Source organism: Artemia franciscana, chromosome 17, assembly GCF_032884065.1.
Source record: "Artemia franciscana chromosome 17, ASM3288406v1, whole genome shotgun sequence".
NCBI lineage: Eukaryota > Metazoa > Arthropoda > Branchiopoda > Anostraca > Artemiidae > Artemia > Artemia franciscana.
In genome coordinates, this window is record NC_088879.1 from 4,097,407 (window position 1) to 4,112,250 (window position 14,844).

The 14,844-nt window shown below is 32.7% G+C and overlaps 1 protein-coding gene across 5 annotated transcripts in view; it reads left to right on the forward strand.

Moving 5' to 3' along the window:
• The window catches only part of LOC136037704 (long-chain-fatty-acid--CoA ligase ACSBG2-like), a 115,388-nt gene that overhangs the window by 90,575 nt on the left and 9,969 nt on the right, over positions 1–14,844 (forward strand). For all 5 annotated transcript variants that reach the window (XM_065720463.1, XM_065720465.1, XM_065720466.1 and 2 more), the window contains 2 exons: positions 3,157–3,306; positions 9,477–9,617. In XM_065720463.1, the coding sequence (XP_065576535.1) occupies positions 3,157–3,306; positions 9,477–9,617 (291 nt within the window). The remainder of the gene's footprint in view (positions 1–3,156; positions 3,307–9,476; positions 9,618–14,844) is intronic.

Consider the following 14,844-nt stretch of genomic DNA (forward strand, 5'->3'; position numbering starts at 1 on the left):
AAAGCCGGTAATTGATAAATCTGGTACATAGATCACGAATTTGCTTTGACAGAGAAGCTTTGACTTTTATGACACTTGAAGACTTGGAGATTTGTTCAAGAGAAAGTCGTCCATCTATTTCAGTTTGGCAAAACCTACCTTTGATCTTGAATTTAACTAAAAAAAAAACTTAACTAGAATCCAAAATTGATCATTAAGTGTACTGCTCGCACGTTCTTTCAAACTCGAATGTCGGCAAAATGGGTCAGTTTGTTGTTGCGCATCACCCCATCTTTTGAATAATTTCTTACCAAGAGCGTTGAAGAATATTACAGATGCTGGACAATTCTGAGATATCTGTAAAACCATTTATTCTGTTGGGTGTGCGGGGGGGGGACAGAATATGCAAAATACTAGAACACGACTTCTTCCTAGCATTTCGGCATAGGAAGTGTAAATTTCTATGCTTGGATTCGAATTCATGTGATATCCAGCGTATATTAGTGCACGCTTTTTCTCGCGTGTGGGTGGGTTTTTGTAGGGGTAACGACTCAAGGATGGTCAAAACACAGATCTAAGCCCATATTCGTGATCTATGTACCAGATTTCCTTATCACGGACTTTTTAAAAGTGAAAATTAATTTTTTCTTGAAGTCGTTATTTTACAAGAAAAGACGTAAAATGTCAATTACACCTCGACCGATTTTGGCCGATTTTTTATATTTTGTAGGGAATTGTGTTCCATTTTGAATTATACCAAAATAAAAACTGTTGCGATTTGTTTTGAGGTAACCCCAAAAATTAATTTAGATTGACTATACTAAAAGGCGAAACTAAGTCGTACATTTTAAAAAATATGTATGTAGCATGTTAATTCAAATAAATTAATGCGCAACGAAGTTTAAAGAAAAAATAAAGCATTTTTAAACATAGTAGTCATAATATAATTTTTAAACATCAACATTATAGTAACTCTAACGTATGAAAAAGGGATTTATCAGTTATTAAAAGACGCGTGTTAAAAAGAAATGGCTAATTCAAGCTACTACCGCTGAGGCTGTGTTAAAACGAATAGAAGATGGTACCGAAAACTATTTTGAATTTTGTTGCTTTCGTAACGATACGTAACGTAACGATAACAAACTGACTAGTAAACATGAAAAATCAGAAGAAGAAACAGCTTTCTTAGATCAAAGTAAAACAGTTCAAAATAGGGATGAAACCTTTTTATTGACAGTGAATAGATATAAAATTATTTAACTGGATATTTCGAACACATATACAGTGTTCATCATCAGCAGTAAAACTTCGAAAATCCAGTTCGAAATGTCCAGTTAAATAATTTATATCTATTCACTGTCAATATAAAGGTTTTATCCCTATTTTGAACTGTTTTACTTTCGTCATGGAAAGGCAGTGTGGTCTTCGAAGTTATTTTTCTTAGATCAGTTTTTTGTCACCCCTACAAGGAAGGCATCCGGGGCAGTCGGCCTCCAGTACCCCCTTCCTACATCACTGATGAAATTTTCTAAGCACCACTAAATTTTTAGTGCATTTGAGTCCCAAATACCAAAGTGTCAACATAAGCGGGAAAGAGTATTTTTGACAAATAAATAATGTCTGGGTGACGTAAAAAAAACGTTGCCTAGACATGTTTCTAAAAAATGTTAGTTTTATTTTTGTTTAAAAACATATGTACGCTTTTGTATTTTAATTTTGGGGTGATTATTTACATTGATTCTGATGCCATAGCGATAATTTCTAACGATACCGACTCTTTTAGTACTAAACTACGGTTGACTATCTCTCCACGATCTAGGTCTCACATAAGTACGTAATACAATCAATAAATCAATTTATTAACAATAGGAAGATCCATGATCAATATGCTCAATCTGAGATCAGGGTCAAACGTTAAAAATTTCGTAGCTTAAAGGGTTCTTATTCGAAAAAATTCGGGTATAAAGTTTTGCCCGAAAAGTTCGCACATTGGCACCAGAAAATTTCAGAAAGACCAACATTATTATCCTAAAGTGAGTGTTAATTTATATTAATTTTATATTAAATAGTGGTTAATTAATTAATTAATTAATTATATGAAAATTAATTTTCATATAATTAGGGAATAGGTGAAGCCACTATATGAAAAGTAGTTTTCATAAAGTGGCTTTTCCTATTCCTTCTGGAAATATTTCCATAGAGATAAATATTTTCAGAAAGTTGGAGATCTTTAGCTATCTGAATTTTTTGTGATTACAGTCTATTACACATTTTTTTTTTTTTTTTTTTTTTTTTTTTTTTTTTTTTTTTTTTTTTTTTTTTTTTTTTTTTTTTTTTGGTTTAGCTTAATCTTTTTTTTTCGATTACCTCCATCAGTTTTTTTTAAGAGTCAGTACATTTAGCAGTAAAAAAAATAAAAATACTGTGAACGAATTTTAGGCGAAAAAATACGATTTTTAGACCACTTCTGAATAAGGCACGCATGAAGAGGGAAGGCCTTTACCCCTTTCCACCATCTCGAGGTTTCGACGTCGTTTCCATTATTTTGTATATTCTCAAGACAACTCAATTGTACTAGCGTGCTCTCAAAAGTTTGCCCCCTCTGAAATATTGGGCCTCCCTGAAAATGATTTCTCCTTAGGCTCTTCATCTTAAATCCCAAATGTTTACTGCTAACTAAATGACTTTGGTGAGCAAAAGGCGTTATGTGACACTTTGCAAGACTGCAATTAGCCCCCCCCCCTTTTTCTGCGCAACATGCTGTCTCGATTTGTCTAATCCGTTTCCTCTAATCTTATATTGTTAGCGTTGAAAACGCTAACATGCTTTTTTAAGCTTTTATGCTTTACGCGAGAAAAAGCTTATGCTTTTTTAAGTTGTATGAATTTAATTGGTCGTTATGTCCTTTGTATATTCGAGTATAATGACCAGTGTTGATATATTGCCAATTTTATGGGTTTTTTTCGTCATTTTAATACAAACATTTGGATTTGAAAGAACTCATCAGATATCCATCCCTGAAAATCTCCAGAAGTTCGTTGTCCAATCTTAACTACTTTCTTTAAAAAGTTACCCGGAGACTAATTTCTTGCTCTTTATTTTTCAACTCCCAATATCTTTCTCAATGACGTGTAAAGGTGTCAATTATTTTCTATAAGATCAACCTGTCTTTTCAAGATCTGTATGGGCGGAAGAGACGTGTTCATGGGATATTTAGATGATGAGCCAAAAACCAATGAAGCGATCCATGAGGACGGTCTCCTTCACTCCGGAGATATTGGAAAAGTGGATTCGAAAGGGTTCCTCTTTATTACAGGAAGAATAAAGGTGATTTACTTCTTGTATTTTATTAACTAATAACATCAATATGGTTATTTGCTCTACTACTTTTTGTTTTCTATGAATTAGGGGCAAAGAAATTCCCCTGGCTGATGGGAGACTGCAGACATTTGTCCTGGATTTTTAACTTCTTAATTTTGACCTATAATTTTATAAAATTACAGGAAGAATAAAGGTGATCTACCTGTCCTATTTTATTACCTAATAACAGCAATATTTTTATTTGCTATACTAGTTTTTGTTTTCTATGAATGAGGGGCAAATAAAATCTTCTGTCTGATGGGACATACTGCAGACATATTGTCCCGGATTTTTAACTTCTTAATTTTGACCTAAAATTTTATAAAATTCGCGCTTTGAAGGCTTTGACCCCTCCCCCTCCCATCCTTTGACCCTTCACCACGGGTCCACTATCTTCTTAATTTGGGAGATATTGAACAAGTATATTCATATTGGTTACAGGAAGAACTAAGGTGATTTACCTCTCCTGTTTTATTGCCTAATAACAGCAAAATTGTTATTTGCTCTACTATTCTTTGTTTTCTATGAAGGAGGGGCAAAGAAATTCCCCTGGCTGATGGGTCAGACTGCAAACATATTGTCCCGGATTTGTAACTTCTTAATGTTGACCTATAATTTTATAAAATTTGCGCTTTAAAGGTTTTGCTTCTCCCCCCCCCCCTTCCTTTCACCCTTCACCACGGATCCACGAGCTTCTTAACTTGGGATCTATTTTAAAGTTGATTCAAAGGGGTTCTTCTTTATCACAGAAGAGTCAAGGTAATTCAAGGTTGAAGAGTCAAGAGTCAAGGTTGTTTAATATTATATGCATAAGTTATGAGTTTTTTGGGGCCCTTTTCCTCTCCCTATTCTTTTTCTATTTGCAAGTCTGGTTAGATTGGGATTGTTGTGACAATGTTTTTTCGGAAGAACCGTCATTTTCCCCCGCTATTTCTGTTGGACATTCCTATGCAAAATATTTCGAAGTTACTGCTCAAAGAAAAATTGCCAAATTTTTCTAAAAAATTAAAGTTAAATCTTTGTTTACATTCCTACAACTTTTGGTTTATGTAGATTTGAACAAAATGTGGTGAGTGGGATGATAAGTTGACAATACTCTCAGTGTCGTCAGTGTCGCTAAAATCCAATATGGGATATAGTGTCTTTTTTGAAAACAAATACATTTAAATATTTAAATTTTATTTTTAATATTTTACCAGCATACAATCAGTATAATTTTGAAAGTTCAGTTTACAAATACTTTTCATCAAAGTTTGCTTCTTTTAAAGCCTTTTCTTTCATATATACTGAAAGATATTTGTCAGAAAATTGTTTTAATTGAAACTATCTGTTTACTTCTCAGCAAACTTTAAATGATATTAGCTTCTTTGGGGGTTATTTGTTAAAATATCGCTTATTTGTGACAAGTCAAATTGCTAAATAAAACTTGCATCTGGAGCTATATATTTACTTTTAAATAAATTGCAAGTGACATTTTATACTTTTGGGGGGGAGGGTTGGCAACACCACACTTTTATGTGGGTAATAAATTGACTAGACCAAACTTTCATTTCAATCTGTATATTAAGTTTTCAGTAAAACAAAAACGATAATAAGCTCTTTTGGGTCTTTGAGGTTGCTGCAAAGCCACCATCATTTAAGGTTATTTCTATTCGTTTTAAGTTTGATTTCATTGTTTATTGTAATTTCTACCAACTAGGTTTAATTTATTCATTGATTTTTATTTCTTTTTCGTTTTAAGCATACTTTTTGTAAGTTAATTTCCGCTCGCATTCAGTAAATTCTATTAGGTATCTTCTTTACTCTTGTGAAGCATTTCCTAGTGCTCTTTTAGGAATTTTTTTCCAAAATAAAAATGCTGCTTTTTTCATTAGTGCATAATATACTAGAAATATATTGCAAAAAATAACTAGTACTTCAAGCGACATGAACATTAGTTGAAATTACAATTTTATTTAATTGTTATTTATTTCCTGACAAACCCATCAAAACAATACAAAGAAACACCACTGTCATCGCTGAAGCCTCCAGTATTCGCAGACATCTTCTTTTACTTTCAAACCTTTCTACTTTCATCTTCTACTTTCACTTTCTACTTTTCTACTTCATCTTCTTTTACTTTCAACTGTGAATAACACCCTGTGTCTTGGCTATTCTACCTTTAACGTCTTCGTTGTACCTACCATCTTTACTAATAACTAAATAAAAAAACAAGTGTTTTTAACTGAAAGTAAGTAGCGACGTTAAAACTTAAAACGAACAGAAATTACTCTGTATATGAAAGGGGCTTTTCCTCCTCGACACCCCACTCTTTACGCTAAAGTTTTTTATTGTTTTAAAAAGTAGAGTTGCGAGAAAGAATCAAACTTTAGCGCAAGGAGCGGGGTGCCGAGGAGGAAAAGCCCCTTTCATATACGGAGTAATTTCTGTTCGTTTTAAGTTTTAGTGTCGCTCCTTACTTTCATTTCAAAAAACTTGTTTTTTCTTATTTAATTTCTGAAAGTTTTTGAATTAATGCATGTCTGATTTTGGCTTTCCGTACATGAATTATTAAAATGAAATTTGCATATTAATTCTTTTTTTGGCTAAATGGCTTTCTCTTAGTTTTGATCAGACGATTTTGAGAAATAAGGGGTGGCGAAGGAGGCCTAGTTGCCCTCCAATTTTTCGGTTACTTAAAAAGGCAACTAGATCTTTTAATTTTTAACGAACGTTTTTATTAGTAAAAAATATACTTAACTTAAGAATTAACTTACGTAATAAACTTTTATATTCTTATATTTTTGATTATATATATGAGGGGGTTAGTCCCTTCTTTAATACCTCGCTCTTCACACTAAATCTTATTTTGTCCCAATTCTTTAAGAATGACCCCTGAATCAGAAAGGCCGTAGAATAAATAGTTGAAATTACTTAAAAAATTTTTACCATAAAGAGCGAAGTATTTATCTCCTCCTAAATACCTCGCTCTTTATGCTAAAGTATTTTTAGAACCCCCTCATATGCGTAATAATCCCTGTTCGTTTTAAGTTTTAATGCTTCTCCTTACTTTCAATAGAAAAAACTTTTTCATGTTTATATTTTCACTGTTTTTTTTTAATAGGATTTTTTTAAAATCCTGCGCCCTTTTCATTGAATTTCTCTTCCCCCATGAAATATTCTTCCAAGGAAAGATTCTCCCATATAGCCCCCTCCCCTGAGCCCCACACCCAAACAAAAAAAAATCCCCCTGATGACGTCAGTACACTTCCCAGTAACCATTACTGTATGTAAACATTGGTCAAAGTTTGTAACTTGCAGCCCCTCCCCCAGGGACTGTGGGGGGTAAGTCATCCCCAAGACATAGTTATTATGGTGTTCAACTATGCGTAACAAAATGGCTATCTCAAAATTTTGATCCGTTGACTTTGTGAAAGAAATGAGCGTGGGAGGGGGCCTAGGTGCCCTCCACTTTTTTTGGTCACTTCAAAAGGCCACTAGAACTTTTCATTTCCGTTAGAATGAGCCCTCTTGAAACACTCTAGGACCACTTGGTCGATACGATGACCCCTGGAAAAAAAAAACAAACAAATAAACACGCACCCGTGATTTGTCTTCTGGCAAAAAATACGAAATTCCACATTTTTGTAGATTGGACGTTGAAATTTTTTCTATAGGGTTCTCTGATACGCTAAATCGATGGTGTGATTTTCGTTAAGATCCTATGACTTTTAGGGGGTGTTACCCCCTATTTTCCAAAATAAGGCAAATTTTCTCAGGCTCGTAACTTTTGATGACAAAGACTAAATTTGATGAAACTTATATATTTAAAATTAGCATAAAAATCCAATTCTTTTGATATATCCTTTAGCATCGAAATTCCGTTTTTTAGAGTTTCGTTTACTATTGAGCCGGGTCACTCCTTACCGGGTAACTGTTTGATTAAATAAAAAACAAGTGTTTTTAACTGAAAATAAGGAGCGACATTAAAACTTAAAACGAACAGAAATTCCTCCCTATATGAAAAGGGCTGTTTCCTCTTCAACCCCTCGCTCTATACGCTAAAGTTTGACTCTTTCTCTTAACTCCACTTTTTAAAACAGTAAACAACCTTAACGTAAAGAGCGGAGCGTTGAGGAAGGAACAGCCCCTTTCATATACGGAGTAATTTCTGTTCGTTTTAAGTTTTAATGTCGCTCCTTACTTTCAGTTAAAAATCTTGTTTTTTATTTAATTTCTGAACGTTTTTGAATTAATGCACGTTTTGATTTTGGCTCTCCGCACATGAATAACTAAATTTTGCATATTAATTTTTTTTTTGGCTAAATGTTTTTCTCATAGTTTTGATCGGACAATTTTGAGAAAAAAGGAGCAGAGGAGGGGCCTAGTTGCCCTCCAGTTTTTTGGTTACTTAAAAAGGTAACTAGAACCTTTAACTATTTACTAACGTTTTTATTAGTAAAAAGTATACGTAACCTACGAATTGACTTACGTAACGAACTTCTATATTCGTATTTTTTTTTACTACGTATATGAGGGGGCTCGCCCCCTCGTCAATGCCTCGCTCTTTACACTAAAGCTTAAATTGTGTCCCAGTTCCTTAAGAATGAACCCTGAATCGCAAAGGCCTTAGAATAAATAGTTGGAATTATTAAAAATAATTTATCATAAAGACCGAGGTAGTAGGATGAGGTGAACCCTATATGCGTAATAATTTCTGTTCGTTTTAAGTTATAATGCTACTCCTTACTTTCAATTGAAAAAACTTTTTCATATTTATTTTTTATTGCTTTCTTAAATAATGCTAGAAAATCCTGCGCCCCATTCATGGTCTTTCTCTTCTCCCATGACACATTCCTCCATGGAAATATCCCCCCACGTATTCCCATCCCCTCAACCCCCCCCCCCCCAACCAAAAAAAACCTCTGAAGACTTTTGTACATTCCCAATAGCCATTACTATAAGTAAACACTGGTCCAGGTTTGTAACTTGCAGCTTCTCCTACGGAGACTATGGGGGAGTAAGTCGTCCCCAAAGACATAGTTATTAATTTTTTCGACTATGCTGATTAAAATGGCTATCTTAGAATTTTGATCCGATGACTTTGGGAAAAACTGAGCGTGTGAGGGGGCCTAGGTGGCCTCCAATTTTTTTTGGTAACTTAAAAAGGGCACTAGAACTTTTAATATCCGTTACAATGAGCCCTCTCACGACATTCTAGGACCACTGGGCTGACACGATCACCCCTGGGAAAAAAAACAAAAGAAAAACAAACAAACAAATAAACACGCATCCGTGATCTGTCTTCTGGCAAAAAAACAAAATTCCACATTTTTGTAGATAAGAGCTTGGAATTTCTACAGTAGGGTTCTCCGATACGCTGAATTTGATGCTGTGATTATCGTTAAGATCCTCTGACTTTTAGGGGGTTTTTCGCCCTATTTTCTAAAATAAGGCAAATTTTCTCAGGCTCGTAACTTTTGATGGGTAAGACTAAACTTGATGAAACTTATGTATTTAAAATCAGCATTAAAATGCAATTCTTTTGATGTAACTATTGGTTTTTTTAGAGTATCGGTTTTTTTAGAGTTTCGATTACTGTTGAGCCGGTTCGTTCCTTACTACTGTCTGTTACCACGAACTGTTTGATACTTCCTAGGTAAATGAAGCTTTGATTTAAGATTACTGTGACAAAAATACAGCCGAGATTAACCAAATTTTTAACAGCATGCCAAGTCCATTTTTTTCACCAAGACGAGTTCAAACGCTTGAATTTTGTTTTTGTTAATTTTAAATCCTGATTTAATAAATAAAGTTTCATTTAATAAATAAATAAAGTTTTAATAAAGTTTCATAAGTTCACGTGTCATTGTTTCTAATTTACGTCTATCTTTATTATGTTTTATAAAAGAGGTAGAACTATCAATGCGTACATTTTTCTATTTAAGTAGTTTTAGAATTAATCTCCAGAGGTTAACGAGCAATATTTTTTCTTGAAAGGGGGTGGTAGTCCAAGTAAGTTTGGCAACTAGGCTGAAATGCTATATTAAATTATGCTGTGCTGTATTACCTCGTATAGGCTAAACGTTTTATGTTTCATTTACTGATTACTTTTTTTCAACTTATTTTTATTTTTATTTTATTTCTCATTTTGTTAGGAGCTCCTGATTACAGCTGGAGGAGAAAACGTACCCCCAGTGCTTATTGAAGATAATGTCAAAGCAGAACTACCCTGTGTAAGCAATGCAATGCTCATTGGAGACAAGCGAAAGTTCCTTTCTATCCTTCTAACACTCAAGGTAATTCAGTCCTTCATTTTGATAATGGGTTTTAATTGTGTAACGAAAGGGTAGCACATTTTTTCTTTTTTATTTTGCAAATTTAAAAAATGGAATTTAGGTACCTAATAGAATTTTAGTTTATTTCTTTTTCTGACAATCATAAGTTTTGTAAAGTAAAAAGCAGAATTTTTGCAATATTAAAATATGCTCTGTCTAGGATGACTCCTTTTAAAAATTCATGAAAATTTGTTTTGTAATAAACTATCAAGATAAAAAAGCAGTTTTTTCTATCCTTCTTAAACCACCTTTAAATGGAAAATTTTCTCATTAGATAGTTTTATCCAAAATACGTTTTTGAACTTTTGATTAATATGGTTTGTAGTTCACTCTTTAGGATGCCGCCAGTGGTGCCATGATCAATACCGTGTTGTCATGATTAATACCATGACGCCATGATTAATGCCATGATGCCATGATTAATTCAAAAACACTTAAAGTCATTGACGATTGTTTTCACCAGTTATTTCAATCAACTAGCAAAGAAAAATATAATATTGTACTAATTTAGGTTACAGACACATGTCTAGTTTTCTAGATTATCCAACACTTTTTAAGAACTACAATTTATAGCATCTATCTCTTATGTTTACAAACATTTGTTATACTCTATCTCCGTAAAAGTTGTAGCAGGGAAAGTGGTTTCGCTTAGGGATTTAAACATCCATTAAATTTGATCCATATCTCTTCTCTTGAGACGATGATTTTATTTGTCATGGGAAAACATAAAGAGTACATTTTATTAAGGATGTTAGTATTGTCCCGTTTTATTCCCTAAGGAAGCAACCAGACTTTAAGCTATATCAATACTTTATTGATCGTGATGTAGTATAAGATCACTAAACTAAGGATAATAAATAAAATAATAATTAGGCTACCTGACAAAATAATTACGAAGTTAAAAAAAAAGTTAACGGCCTGTGTATTTTTGAGCCTCAAATTTCTCCATATATAAAAAATGGGGTTGTGATTCGTGTTTAAGTAAAAAAAACATGTTTCCTTTGAGATTGACGAGAAAGGGGAGGGGGTTAAACACAGCAATATGTATTATTTGACTTAACAAGGGCTTAATAAACCAGTCTCAAATGGAGGGGTATTATCTATTAATATTTTCAGGGAGTACTTAAAATATATAGTCTAATATATCCGTTGTTGACACGTCCAAGATTCTTCTAACGATATTTTCAGGCATACTAAATTTTTGGGGTGTATAAAATGTTTGGTATTATCAAAAACCCTAAATGAATAAGTAATGTAAATGATTTGCTTTCACTATTATCGCAAAAGTCCAAATATACTTTTAGATATAGTACATTATATATATACATCTAGATATAGTACATTATAGATATAGATATATATACATTTTAGATAGTGCGTAATGAGCGTAATGTTGTTATATTAGACAGAAAATAAATAAAACTAAAGATTTGGCTAATTTTCAGCCTCATATTTCTCGATACATTAGAGAAAACTGGGTTGCAGTTCGTGCAACCCAGACGGGGCTTTTCAATTCAATATCAGATGGGACAGAGTATGCCATCTTTTAGTGCTTTCATGATAGGGCATAATGAATTCATTATTTACAATTTTAAGTTTCTGAATGTTATTTTTAGACAATCCAAATTTCGATTGTTCTTTTCACTGTTGTCAAATAATTTATTCAAATATATCATGCAAAAAATTTGCTTTAATTACTTTTCTAAAGAAACTAAACAAGCCTTTAGATATAATAGTGGTCACTGAGGCTGTTTGTGGAGGGGGTGGGTACCGGATCTAACTCTCCCCTCTCCCCCCTCAAAAATATTGTGTGACTTGTAAAAAACAACAAAATGCACATAAACAAATTTTTGATACATTAAAAAGAATTCCCCCCCCCAAACAAAAATCCTGGACACGGCCTTGGTGGCTACTGAGTATAAGATGGTTAAATCAGAATATAATAAAAAAAGAAGATTAGGGTAGCTGAAGAAATACTTTGCAAAACAGAAAATAAAAGATTTACAGACCTATCTATTTTTCAGCATCAGATTTCTGTTTCATCTCATTGGAAAAGGGGGGGGGGGTACTTTAAAGTTTAACAGACAAACCCTTATATTCTGAATCTATATGTAAAGTCTTTAGATATACGAGCATGAGTACTTACTGAGTTTAAGATCAGTCAAATACCACAATTCCAGTCAAACTTTCTGTTTGACTTTTAGAACTTGATACAAGTGGGGTGGTAGGCTAAGAATATATTTTAGTAGTGTCTCGTTGATTTGAAAAAAAGTGAGACTTTGTCATTCTTGGGCTACTAGTGATTTATTAGAATTCAGTCTTTTAAACTTTTTTTTGCAAACTGACCAATGGTCTGCGCAGTGCAGGTACAGATCTCCTTATTTTCTACCTTCGGCCGTAAATACAGTACGTGGTTGGGGACAAATCATCAGACACTTCTTCTGTTTTCCCATCAGATTTGTCCAGGTGCCCATTTAGAGCTGATTCGACTCTAGCTTAGCTTACAGAGTCACACAATTGATCCCCGTTCCAGACCAAATAACCAGTGACACCAGGCCTCGAACCCCTGTCCTCAGGATTGCAAGTTTAGTGCGCTAACCACTCGGCTAGGGATATAGCAACCCTGTCAGAAATTATTTTTATAACACATATGATTTTTGGAAGATCGAGATGATCGATACTCAATTTGGTAATTGGAAAATTACCACAGTTTATGCACATTTGATCGATACTCAATTTGGTAATTGGAAAATTACCACAGTTTGTGCCCATTTGATCGATACCCAATTTGGTAATTGGAAAATTACCACAGTTTGTGCACATTTGATCGATACCCAATTTGGTAATTTGAAAATTACCACAGTTTGTGCACATTTGATCGACACTCAATTTGGTAATTGGAAAATTACCACAGTTTATGCCCATTTGATCGATACCCAATTTGGTAATTGGAAAATTACCACAGTTTGTGCATATTTGATCGATACTCAATTTGGTAATTGGAAAATTGTGAATAAGCTATACCTGAGAATTTCTTATGCCGCATTTAACTTCGAAACAATACGAAAAATTTCAAAATTCTTCATAAAAAACAGTTTTTAACCCATAATTGAAAATAAACAATAAATTTGCAAAATATAAAATAATCAATAAAAATTAAGGTCAGATCACCAGCCTTTGAAATTTGGAAGAAAACTGAAACATAAAGGGCTTTTTTTCTATAATCTGAATTCTACAAAATTATTGGGAATTTCTCAAATAATTGAGTATGTATGTATTTTCAAGGTTAGTTGAGGTTACAAGGACACCAATGTCGAAGGGAAGCCTAAATCAACAACATCTTAGTTAATCGTTTTATTATGGTGCAATTGAACAAATTAATTACAAAAATCATTTGATCACAAATCGATTACAGTTTATTTTATGAGAGAATCACTGTGACTCAATCATAATTCAGCTAAAAACCGCAGAAATCGGTATTAATCGTTTATTCCCTGCCTGGTACCCATTGTAATGAGATAGGATCCTAAATTTATTGTGAAAAAAAAACATGAGAGACCTGCAGATTTGACAAATCTGTTTAATATCACAAAAAAAATTGGCTTGAAAAAATGAACAAACCAATAAAACTATGGAAATCTACCAATGAAATATACCCATCCATCCAAACATACATAAGCATCTATTTATATAATTTGGTTAAATATATAGTGTGGTTAAATAGAAAATTGACTTGAAAAAATGAACAAACCAATGAAACGATTAAAATCTACCGGTAAACCATATCTATCCATCCAAACATGCATAAGTATCTTTTTATATAATTTTGTTAAATATTCACTTTGGCTGAATAAAAATTCGGCTTGAAAAAATTAACAAACCAATAAAACTATGGAAATCTACCGATGAAACAAACCCATCCATCCAAATATACATAAGCATCTATTATATAATTTGGTTCAATGAAATTTGATTAAATAAAAATTTTGCTTGAAAAAATTAACAAATCAATGAAATTGTGGAAGTCTACCGATGAAACATACCCATCCATCCAAACATACATAAGCATGTATTTATATAATTTGGTTAAATATATAATGTGATTAAATAGAAAATTGACTTAAAAAAATGAACAAACCAATGAAACAATTGAAATCTACCGGTAAAACATACCTATCCATCCAAACATGCATCAGCATCTTTTTATATAATTTTGTTAAATATTTAATTTGGCTAAATAAAAATTCGGCTTGAAAAAATTAACAAACCAATAAAACTATGGAAATCACCCGATTAAATATACCCATCCATCCAAACATCCACAGGCATCTATTTAATTTGGTTAAATATATAATTTCGTTAAATAAAAAACTGACTTGAAAAAATTAACAAACCAATGAAACAATGGAAATCTACCGGTAAAACATACCCATCCATCCAAACTTACACAAGTATCTATTTATATAATTTGGTTAGATGGAATTTGATTAAATATATAATCTGGTTAAATAAAAATTTGGTTTGAAAGAATAAACGAACCAATGAAACTATGGAAACCTACCTATGAAACATACCGATCCATCCAAACATACACAAATATCTATTTATATAATTTGGTCAAATGAAATTTGGTTAAATGTATAATTTGGTTAAATAAAAATTTGGCTTGAAAAAATGAACAAACCAATGGAACTAAGGAAATCTAACGATGAAATGTACCCATCCATCTAAACATACACAAGCACCTTTTTATAACTCCTTTATAAAGCTTATTTATAAAAATCTATTGAACAAAGTTTTGTTGGTGAGAAAAAAGTTAGAATTTTGTTGTTATATTAATTAGTTCACGAGAGGAATCCAAACTAAATGCTTCCATTTTTGTAAGATAAGATCCTAGATTTACTGAAAAAATAATATCATAAGCACGCGGATTTGCCAAATCTGCTTTCACTTTCGCAAAACAAAAGAACTTGTTTTGAAAAAAACAACTAATCAATGGAACAATGGAAATTTACCAATGAAACACACCCAATAGGAAAACAATAGAACAGAAGGAAAAGATTGGCTAGAGCATTAAGGTATAACAGATAACAAATAGCAGTCAAGTATAAACATTGGGTACGGCGGGTTAGCAAGGGACAGAACTACAATAAGAGAAGAGGAAGGGAAGGGGAAGAGTTAATTTGTG